Source organism: Coffea eugenioides, chromosome 1 (genome assembly GCF_003713205.1).
Source record: "Coffea eugenioides isolate CCC68of chromosome 1, Ceug_1.0, whole genome shotgun sequence".
NCBI lineage: Eukaryota > Viridiplantae > Streptophyta > Magnoliopsida > Gentianales > Rubiaceae > Coffea > Coffea eugenioides.
Window position 1 is genome coordinate 49482282 of NC_040035.1, and position 12100 is coordinate 49494381.

General features: G+C 36.0%; 1 protein-coding gene across 1 annotated transcript; it reads left to right on the forward strand.

The window, feature by feature from the left end:
* Nucleotides 1–3633: 3633 nt before the first annotated feature.
* Nucleotides 3634–11493, forward strand: LOC113749113 (fimbrin-2). The gene is made up of 14 exons (XM_027292777.1): nt 3634–3940; nt 4053–4226; nt 4864–5102; nt 5198–5369; nt 5910–5948; nt 6166–6234; nt 6320–6436; nt 7203–7414; nt 8250–8405; nt 8594–8793; nt 8949–9106; nt 9644–9740; nt 10405–10496; nt 10918–11493. Exons 1-14 carry the CDS (start codon nt 3854–3856, stop codon nt 11098–11100), a joined length of 1995 nt encoding a protein of 664 aa, XP_027148578.1. The 5' UTR covers nt 3634–3853; the 3' UTR covers nt 11101–11493.
* Nucleotides 11494–12100: the final 607 nt, after the last annotated feature.

The window sequence follows — 12100 nt, forward strand, 5'->3', positions numbered from 1 at the left end:
TGTTGTTGGTGTCCTTTTTCCTTATTTTGATTCTTTATTAAACTGTACATATTCTCTCAATTATCTCAAATCAAACACTCGTCCTTTTTATTTATTGCTACATAATGTTAATTTTTTTTAGAAGACTATTTGAAATTTACCACTTATTTAATTTCCTATAAGTGGTGGTAATGTTCCTAATTATTTCATGAATGTAGTTATATCGTGCACATTATATTTCAGGGTTTTTTTTTTTGGAGGAGGGGGGGGGGTGTTTAGAACTATGATTTGTACTTAAAACTTAATTCAAGTGTAGTTAAAACTTAAACTAAGGACGTATTACTATTGGACTCCATTCATACCCGAATATGAAAAAAATGATATTAGCACTCTTTTAACAATGCTTCAGGCACTCCTTTCCTTTTCTTCTTTTGCATAAGCTGAAATTTAAGGAGTGTTGATATTATCGATTGAATATTTGTGTGTACCACATATTTAACTATTTGACACAAAAAATAAGTGGAAATTATGTACCATCTCAGTACTCAATAGTAGTGTATATTTCTAGTGCGGCGAACTCTGGATAAATTTCGCCCCGCGTAAATGGTCCAGCGGTAGCGCCTCTCACCGGTGACCCTTGAGGTCCTAAGTTCGAGTCTCCGCTCTACTGGATTCCTCCGTTCACTTATCGTGTTCGGGTAGGGTTGGGGTGCCGGCCCGGATCGCAGGGAATTAGTCGAGCCCCGTAAGGATTGATCCGGACACCTCTGCGTCGGAAAAAAAAAAAAAAAAAGAACTCTGGATAAATTCCGAGCTTGAGTCGAACCATTCCATACTTCTTTCCTATGTCCAATCAGTAGTAATGATGATAATGGCACTCAAGATCAAAAAATCACCAAGACGGGAAACCCATGTGTTGATTGGACCTACCTGTCCTTTAATGGTTACTGTGATCTCATAACTCAATAATAGTTGTCCTTGTACCACTCAAAAAAAAAAAAAAAAAAACGCTTGTATATCCTCCGTCCCCCATACTAATATGGGTTGGAGGAATATATTTAAAAAAAGAAGTTGCATAATAAAAAAGCAAGAAATGCTGCATATGCCTCCAATAATTTGTAGTAGTAGTAGTACTTAAACCCCCCCACCATTGCCTTTTTCTGTAGAGCAACGCAATTGGGAAGTGCTTATAGCAAGTGGAAGGGGCAAGTGCCATGGACTTGGGATTTGACACGCTCCACTCTACAAGTCTTTGGCACGCTGCCAGGGAAATTCGAGATTGCCCACGTGAGGTCCTGATTTTCGTATAATTACCTCACAGCCAATGTACTATATACCCCGACTGAGATTCATAGCGAAAATTGAAGTATACACTCCACCACTAAGAACTAAATAACTTTCTTTGGTATGACAGAACTGAAATACTTTAACTAAAATCACTTGGCATGTCCAAAGAGCAATCATGTTAATGCATCCAAATCAAAATTTAAACCCCCCTCCTCCTTAATTAATTTATCAGTAATTTTTCTGCAAAAATGTAAAAAATTTTTACAAAAAACTGCAATCCAAAAGGACAAGTTCTCATGTACAAAATTCCCTGGACACTTGTCTCTCCTAGGTATTAAAATGACACAAGTATTAGTGACGCAACATCTTCCTTGCCCTTTATATTACTAACTAGATCTTCTGTCATTTTTGTCATATTTGTAATATTTTGTTAGAAAGCATGGAATTTTCAAAATCGATAATCGAGACGTGGGATAGAAATGTGTTCATTTAGATAGACGGTCATGACCGTAATTTGATGTCACACGCTTTCAAACGCATCTAGACTAATAATTTGTCGTCATATGTTTCTGATTCAATCAACTAATTTAGGAATAGTTAAAGTAATGCTAATGGAAATGATACTCGGCCAATTATGGGTCCAATGCGGACAGCCATGAATATCCTAATGCAGCAAAACATCAAAGCGGAAGGTCACGTCGTGTCTGGGTTGTGGAGTATTACAGTTATAAACGGAAGGGAGTAGTCTGGTTTAGTTAAGCCTCGACCAAGTCCATGTTCTGTGAAGCTCTATTTGAATTTGTACTCTTAACGTCCAGACCAAAAAGAGCCGTTCTCTAATCAATTCAAGCTTTTTCTAAAGCCTACCAAAGCAAATCGTCTTTTTCTGCGTGGACCCGAACCTTCGCTCAAGCAAATGACCAAGCTATCCCTCATCTGCTATCATGACGACTCCGTGGCAGCACTTGATTTCACACTAGTGATCAACTGCAAGACTCAGTATACCTGCGTAATATTTCCTTGTTGGAGAAGGAAAAGCTGCAAGAGATTTGGAGTTACCATTAGGGCCTTTTTTTTTTTTTTTTCATTTTGTTTTGAATTTCTGCTGTTGATAAAAATAGAGGAGTTTGCAATATTAGGTTCACTAACAAATGCACCACATTTGCAAATATATTCTGCAAAAAATTTCTGAGAAAAATATAAAATAGAGTCCAAACTTGCTGTGTCATGTGAGTCATCTCGACCAACCTTGCCGCATTGTTACTAGAATCTCGATTAATATGCATTTAAAAATGGAGCAAATCTTAAAGTCACACTAATAAGATTGTTTAAGAGTGCTACTATATGAAATCATAAAGTTCAGTATCAAACCTACCACTTTTTCCACCACCACATCGGGACAAATTAGTACTGGACTAATTAATTACCCCATCCTCCTCATAATCCCAAAAGTAAGTAAGGAGGAGCAGATTTCCAAATTTCACCGCCCAGCTAAGAGTACAACTACCGTGAAGCGTTAATACTCCCCATCCTCATCCATGTGACCGCAATTATTTTAGAAAAAAGAAGAGAGAAAGTTGCGGTTGCCACTTGCCATTACAATTCTCTTGTTAGTGTAGTAAACTATAAGTACTCCTTCCATTCTATTTTGAGAGTTTTTAATTTTTTTTCACATAGTTTAAAAAAAAAGTAGTTAATTTTGTTGAAAAATAAATTTAGATTGCTATTTTTTTTAAAATATTCTTACATTTAATAGAGTACAACTTTATATTAATTATTCATGAAAACTTGAATTGATGGTTTATGAGAACTTAAATTGATGGTTAAAAAAGAAGCAATCCTTAGTCATTTATCAATATGTTTTGAAAAATCTAAATGTATTAAATGGGATATGTTATTTGACAAAAAAAATGTGTTAGGTTACATTCAATAACAATCTATATTAAATAAATTAATTTATACTAATAATAACTTATATTGAATAAGAATATTTTAGAGTAGTTAAAAAATAACTAAATTTTTAATTAAAAAGTGGTCTATAATTTGGAGCAGATAAAAAAAAAGGACTATTAAAGTGGAACGGAGGGGGAAGTAGTAATTTAGTAGTAGCATTAACCAACTTTTCACCTTTTTAGCAGCTCGCCCGAGCCCCGAGTGGAGCCCCGATCCTGTTAGGTAAATAGCACAGAGTGTAATGCTCATTTATTAATCAAACAAATTGAGAACTGAGGGGGAGAGAGAGAGAGAGAGTTCATTCAAAAAAGCGGGGTAATGACTAATGAGCTGAGTCTGACTCTAATAAAAACGGTTAACTACAGGGACAGTATGGTCATATTTTGAATTCTATCCGGAAACTTACTCTCCAGCCCACTTTCTCCTCCTCCCCCCACCCCACCTTGCTTTCATTTCACTGCCAGCTCTACCCCGTCCCCATTGTTTGTTAGAGGCCTTCTTCCTTCTCCTCTTCCTCTGTTTCCTCACAACTCCCTCTTTAGTGAGAGAGAGAGAGTACACAAACCAAAAGTATCAATTCACTTCCGTTGGACAAAAGAAAAAAACAGAGATCCTCTGTTTGAATCGCAAGAGAATGGCTGGTTATGTAGGCGTGTTGGTGTCGGATCCATGGCTGCAGAATCAGTTCACTCAGGTGGAGCTTCGGAGCTTGAAAACTCATGTGAGTGTCTAAAACTTGTACTACAAATTATTGGTGTTTGAGAGTTGAGTTTCAGTTGATATGATGCGGATTACGATTCTCCGTGTTCTGATTTTTTTTTCTTTTTTTGCAGTTCTCGACGATCAGAAGAGAAAATGGAGGAGTTTTGAAGGTGGCTGACCTGCCGGCGAGAATGTGTAAACTGAAACACGTTGGAGAGAGTCTTACCGAAGAGGAACGATCTGCATTTCTTCAAGATTCGTACCAGAACTTGGATGAAGATGTTGATTTCGAGCTGTTCCTTCGGGTACGATTTTCTACTTGTGAATACTGCTATATGCTAGTGAACTCATTTATGTACTCAAACTACTGTTGGCAGTTGAGCAATCCAAGAGGATTTCCAAATTATATTTTAAAGGTAAAATAATGCAAAAAATGAAAAACAACAAGTTCGAGAACTGACGTCTGCTCTTTAAGAATCTCAGGTCGAGCAAAGTTAGATATTGAAACTCGTTGTATGTCCTATTTAGACATAGATATTCTCGTGACACTTTCATCTTTAAAACGTGAATGCAGAAAATTAATGAGCTTAATGTTTTGGGAGTTACTCAAATCTAATTTTCCAATTTTATTGGATTTGATAAATTTTTTTCCTCAGCTTTTTTGAGCTTTGTCTCCTAAAAGCGTCCGTACTGATGTATCCTAACAAATTTGCCGAAATTATGCTTCTGGAGTAAAGCTACTGGGACGAAAAACCAAAATTTCTTTAACATTCTCCGATTACACATCAGTTTAATGTTTTGTGTGTTTTCAATTGAGGACAGTTAAAATTCTGATTTGATTCTAGTTTTCATTTCTTTTTTTCTTTTTCAAAAGTTGCTAGGATGTGTTCTTTGATCTTTTACTTGGTTTGACTCATGAGAGATGTTTTAAACTCATGGCAGGTCTATTTAAAACTTCAAGCACATGCCTCTGCAAGAATGGGAAGTGTAAAAACTTCATCTGCTTTCCTCAAGTCTCCCACTTCTACCTTGCTTCACACAATCAGTGAATCCGAGAAGGCATCCTACGTGGCACACATTAATAACTATCTTGCAGAGGATGAGTTCATAAAGAAATACCTCCCCATTGATCCTTCAACTAATGACCTGTTTGAAATTGCCAAGGATGGAGTTCTTATCTGGTGATTGTAGTGTGTTGCTTGCTTTACTAGTCTACGTGTTGAATACAGTCAACTGGATGGTGATATATTCTCTTCCTTTTCATCCTCCCGTGCAGTAAGCTCATTAATGTGGCAGTGCCAGGAACAATTGATGAGCGGGCAATAAATACCAAGAGATTACTCAATCCATGGGAAAGAAATGAGAATCATACCCTTTGCCTCAACTCTGCCAAGGCAATTGGATGTACTGTAGTCAATATAGGAAATGAAGACTTTATTGAAGGAAGGGTAAGTACATGTTGAGCAAATGGTTGATTATGGTTGTGAAATCATAAATAAGCATTTAAAGCCTAGATAAACTTCCGCAACTTAACCAGTTTGTGTGGACTTTTCATGCACAAATATGACATTCCCTAGTTTAGGAAAGTGGTGTTATTTTGCTCCATCAAATGGAGGTTCTGTTAAGCTCATTCAAACTGTGAGGTTGGAAAGCGAAGAATTTACTTTTACTACAGAACAACTTGTGGAACATTTTGAGGCTTCTGGTTCTGATTCAACAAATATTTGACTAGTCTTCCAATTTTGGTTGGCCTTAGAATCTTATGCGTGACTAAATTGCTAGTATTAGCATATCCTTCCTCAACAATTTTTTAACGCCACCTGAATAAATTGTCTTTAGTTATGATCGAAGTGATGCTCCACCTGGTAATTCCACGGCTGATCTTGTTTAAATTTGTCTTCACTCTGTAAACTCTATTTCTTCTTGTTTAATTTCTCTTTTATGTCCTCCTGGATAACGGTTACTGACATCAAATTTTTGTATCGCAGAGGCATCTTGTTCTTGGATTGATATCGCAGATTATAAAGGTATGTTCTGTCCAGAAAATAGTTATTTTATTATCTTTAGCTGAGAAGATTCTTACTCTGATGTTCTACTTCTGATGAAAGGGCTTCCTATGTATAATCCTCCTAGGGGTTATTATAACTTCTAATGTTTAGCCTCGACACCGTTGTTATCAAACCAATTTAACTTCTTGTGGTCTTTTAATATACTAAAGTTTATGCTGCAATTGTTATGCTTTAGATACAACTACTGGCGGATCTCAATTTAAAGAAAACACCTCAATTGGTGGAATTGGTTGATGATAGTAAGGTGAAGATCTTCCTCCAGGTTTATGTTTCCAACAATATCAATTACTTCCCATGATACAATCCACTTTATCTTTTGCAATGCCCAGGACATTGAGGAGTTGATGAGCCTTGCTCCAGAAAAAATTTTGCTTAGGTGGATGAATTTTCAGTTAAAAAAAGCAGTATACAAGAAAACAGTCACAAATTTCTCTTCTGATGTAAAGGTATATGCATTATCTAATATTCAAATTTTAGTGCCTTTCAGTGTACTGAGGCTTTGTAGTTTGAATGCAAATGAAAATTATACTCCTGAAATGCTCTAGTTCTTTGAACAATCGAATAACTCAACTTTTTCACAACCATGTGTTTAAACTGAGAAAATTTTTTACCTCTCTCAGGCTTTCATTTATTCACGGTATAGAATAACTAGAAGCCACAAGTTTCAAGTTGCACATTAGGTTTCATCAACTCTGGTTTGCATGGTAGGCAGATGGAAGTCTCTTCTTCTACCTTCTTAATAAACAATGCATCAATGAAATGGCTGATAATTTCGTAAGCTTTAGTTATACCATGTTGAAACATTGCACAAGGAAGTTCCTACGCAACAAGTAGTTGTTGTTGCTGGATTAGTTCTTTTTCAGCAAGAGAAACATTTTTCATGTCTTGTTAGACGCTTGATTCGACTGCCTATATAATTTTTAAGGTGGTAACATGCTGTCACCACTTGATGCAGCCATCTTGTGAACTAAAATGTCCCCTTTAGCAAGAGCCTCTAGTTTCAAACTTTTTGCTGGCTGATTTTCGTTGTTTTTATCTAATCAGTCTTACATCTGGTCAACAGAACTTGGTAAAGAGAGTCCTTCTGAAATACTGTCATAATGAGGAAAAGTTTCTCCTGTTAGTTGTTTCCCACTTCTTTGAAAATGCATGTACTTGTTTTATGGTGGGATAGCGCCTGATACTTGAGGTTTTCATCTGCTTCGGCTACAGGATGCTGAGGCTTATGCTTATCTCTTGAACATTCTTGCTCCCGAGCATAGTAGTCCAGCTACATTAGCTACAAAAGATCCTTTGCAAAGAGCAAAGCTCGTTTTGGAACATGCAGATAGAATGGGCTGCAAGAGATACATAACACCAAAAGATATTGTGGAAGGATCTCCAAATCTTAACCTTGCTTTCGTGGCACATATTTTCCAGCATAGGTAAGGAGTTACTTCCAATATGATGAGTCCTTGCTTATTTGCTAGCAGATACCAATTTTCTTTTGGTTGTAGCAAGTACCTTGACCAAAATGAAGTTGATGTATTTTGCCTTGGCACAAATGATGACCCAAGTCAACAGTAAATAGCATGGTTTTAAAAAGGGTGTATTGAAGTAAAAACATGCTTTGATTAGTGTAGTTTCCGTGCTTTTTTCTCATATTTTAGCGACATCTTTTATTCGGTACCTTTGCTCCATAATGTTTTGGCACCAGGCCAGCCATCTACTTCAAAATTTAAAATGCCCCACTCTCCAGTTGCCCTAGTGGAGTGTGGGAATAGACTCTAGAATTGGAAATGTGGCACTATGTCACTGTTATTCTGATTCATACTCAACTAAAGCTTCAAATGCTGAAACATGTACTTGTTGCAATGCATGACAACTTTGAAAAGTTTGTTTATAGAGAAAGATTTAACGTTGTGCTGCTATGAATCTCATGGGAGCCAACCTTCTGAGCTTTAGCTAAGGAGCCGACCCCCTGAGCATAATGAAAAATTTTGAAGAATTTAGAACCCGGCATCGTGGATCATCAACCAGGAATTCCTGTAGCTATGACAATGATTAAAGATCAAATGTTTTGAAAGTTATATATGTTGACAGATCAACTTGTTCTATTTCTGGGTTGTTTCCAAATGAAACTGTCCATTTGAAGCTGTCTGATTGTTCTTTGATAGATAATGCATTTTAGGACGGTATTTGTGCTTTCCCTTCCTTTGTCTTTGCTTTTAATCTGTCAGTGTTAATTTTGTAGTAGCTAAGTAATGATTCTGCTCGCAGGAATGGTCTCTCTACACAAACAAAACAGATATCTTTTCTTGAATCATCGCCAGATGACACCCAAATCTCCAGAGAGGAGAAAGCATTTCGATTTTGGATAAATAGTCTGGGAACCTCAACATACATAGACAACATTTTTGAAGATGTCAGAGATGGGTATGTGACCCTGCTCGCAGTATATATGCTGGATCTTTACAAACTTGTCAACACAACGGGATGAAAAAGTTTATCCTCAATAGTGCCATTTTACTTTGGATCTGCAAAATCACGTAGCGGTCACATACTATTGCAGGGATTTGGGTTTATCTATTTTCTCATTCTCTGTAGCTTCCTTGTGCCTGCAGATGGGTGCTTCTAGAGGCGCTCGACAAGGTGTCTCCGGGTATTGTTAACTGGAAAATCGCTTCTAAACCTCCAATCAAGATGCCATTCAGGAAAGTTGAAAACTGTAACCAAGTTGTCAAGATTGGGAAACAATTGAAGTTTTCGCTGGTTAATATTGCCGGAAATGATATTGTTCAAGGAAATAAGAAACTGATTCTTGGTATGTGCTTTTCCACATTTACCTCTTGGGGACTAGTCTTCGACACGTTAAACAAGTCCTTCCATTAGATGAAGTTTAACCGTTCACTTCTTGTTTTACTAACTTCCAAAATATTTAATCTATTCTAAAAACAAAGTTTTGGACTTCAATTTCAGCTTACCTTTGGCAGTTGATGCGATGTAACATGCTTCAGCTCCTGAAGAACTTGAGATTCCATTCTCATGGAAAGGAAATAATGGATATTGATATTTTAGAGTGGGCTAATACCAAAGTCAAAAATTCAGGAAGCAACAGTCGTATGTGCAGTTTCAAGGTACCATTGCTGTAGTTTGTTTCTTTCTGCAATTGTGATTCTTGGTACCTGCGAATGTAGCAAACTAAATTGTTAAAGATTTCTTGAGGATTTTTTCTTGCTTATTTACTGAACAAAGGCATATTTCCTAGAGCTTCTACATAATAATAATAATAATTATTATTATTATTTTCTGTTTTTTTTTTCAAAAAAATTTTGGGTCAACCTCTCTCTCGCTCTCTCTTCTTCTTTTTTTTTTTTGTTTTTGAAAATTACGTGTCTATACCTAATTTTTTGGCATAAGAAGCACAAATGGTGTTGTGAGAGTAACTCCTAAAACAATGAAACAAAGACTTTCACCTCTAGAAAAAAATTACGTGTTCTATTTTTTGCTGTGAACTAGTCTAGACTTGGATAGGAAAAATCTTGTGTCTGGAATAGATCGTGTACGCTCTTTATTTAGTCAAAACAAACTTGTGTGGGCCAATTATTTTTGTAACTTGTGTTGAGATTAGCTGAAATTCAATTAATAAGGTCATCACTGTGTCTGACTTGCAGGATAAGAGTTTGTCTGATGGCACATTTTTCCTTGAGCTGCTTAGTGCTGTAAATCCTCGAGCTGTTAATTGGAGTCTTGTTACAAAAGGAGTAACTGGTACATTCGGTTCAGATCTCTCTTGATGTTATCCACTTGCTGCTTGTTTGCATCTGATTATAAATAATTAAATATACAAGCTCTTCTATTATGATCAAGTGATAATTCACTTGATTTGACGAATAATACCAGAGTCTAGTTAAGAAATGTGAGCTGTTGCCTAATGCACTAAATTTCCGAAGTTGACAGAATGTTGTGCCTGTCAAAGTACAAAGAATGAACAAGTAGATATCTTTACGTTGTTATGTGGAGTCAAATGCAAGTTTTACCTGCCGCTAATCCGATCCTGTAGCTTCCTTTTATTTTCTCTCCCTCTTCCCTTTTTTTTTTCTGTAACAGTTTGTAGCATCTAGATTATTTATAGAAGTTTGTCTTGCAAAAACTGGCAATCTGGTAGTCTGGTTAATGGTAGTCTCCATTAATGAGGATTATATTTTTGAAGAAGTTTTGCCAACTTGTTACTTCTAGTTTTTCGATTTATTGAATCGAAGTTCTCGAGATTGGTCCCTTTTAGTAGAGCAATATGAGTTATTAGCTTAACTAGTTAGAAGTACATTACATGTTCAGAGTTTATGCTATCATTTTCTTCAATTTCAATCGTTGGAGTTCATAAAGCTACTGTGATATAACTCATTGCAAATTTCTGTGAAATGTGCCCATATAGAGGAGGAGAAAAGGATGAACGCAACCTACATTATTAGTATTGCAAGGAAGCTGGGATGCTCTATATTTCTCCTTCCCGAAGACTTAATAGAGGTAAATTTTTATTTATTTTTCGTGTTTATTTCTATTTCTAATGTCCAAGTTTTCCCCGTTACTATTATTTTAAACGAATTTTCTCCATTTAGCTGCAAAGTAATAGGTCACATTCATTCCTCCAATAAGTGCCAGAATATGCCTTTTAGCATTTTACTTGACAATATATGAGATATCTAAGTGTGAGTCGACTAAGGAGCAACTGATATCCGGAAATTTCGTACTGGGGCTGCTTCCAACTAAGAACACGTAAACAGACATGAACAGCTTGTTATCATGCTTCACTTAAGCTAAACATCGTTGGTATCATGCATATCTTAGATATAAGTTATATCACATTGTCCTTTCTTCTTTTAATTTTCGCTGATGGTTAATTTACATCTTTTAGTAATACTAATAATACGATGACATGTTCTTTTAGGTGAACCAAAAGATGATCCTGACACTGACGGCAAGTATTATGTATTGGTACTTGAAACAACCTACAGAAGACCAAACATCATGTGGATCATCTGATAGCGAAAGCCTTCTGGATACAACCTCAAATTCTGCAACAGATGATACGGCTTCTGAGTCATCCGCAGATGAAAATAGTAATAGATAATTCGGCTCTTTTCATAAAGTTCTATGTTGCTATTGCATTGTTTTGATATGAGGTTTTGAAGGCCCCCATCCCCCACCTCCCGAAAAGGCAAAACCAAAAAAAAAAAAAAAAAGAGATTTTCAAATTTATGGTGACGACCCTTTACAAATCAGTGTATTGGATGGATGTTCTCTGTCTAAAAGCAAATGCCCATGTGAATAGATAGGAATACGTATTTGTACTAGAAGAAGAAATGCTATGCTGGTGATTGATTTTTGCCTGTCGGCAATTCTGCAAAACCACTATTGAAGTTCTGTACTTCAACAAAGAAGTATGGCAAAAATGGAATGCCTTATCGTGTAATTTCAAGTTGTAACAATCTCAGAGAGTCTCTTCCTGTCTTACTGGGACGTATGTTTTTGGTTTTCCCTGCTGTAAGCGGTCATGTAATTGTTCTATGTTGCATTGACTAAAAGCTATTGCATATTACCCCCCAAAAAAAAAGGCTAGGATCTATAACAAATATTATTTGATTAAGTGCCCATTTGAGATTGCGGTAATTTATTAAAAGGCACTTCAATCATTAGAACTTTTGATTAATTTTTTTTAGTAGGGAAAGGGTGAGATTTAGGAGGCAGAGAGGGGGATAGGGAGATTTGAATTTAGGACTTCTAATTTCTGGAATCTTAACCTTAATCACTAGACAAAGGCTTCCTCGACTTTTGATTAAAGTGCCAATTGAGTGTTTAGTCATATTGTTTGGATCCATACTTGCATAAGTGATTTTTCCATTTGATAATGCATAGTTTTGAATTTTGAAACATATTTATCTTTTCATTTAGTTCAAAATTTATAATAAAAAGGTTAAAATATATATTTTTTCAATTTTTTGAAGCATAAAAGTTGTTTTGACAAAGTTAATTTTGAACTTGTGCTAAAAGTGCTTTCGGGAGCCAAAAGTACTTCTCCTAAATTTAAAGAATTATGCTAACCACACATTTTAAAAAAGTTTTAAAGAATT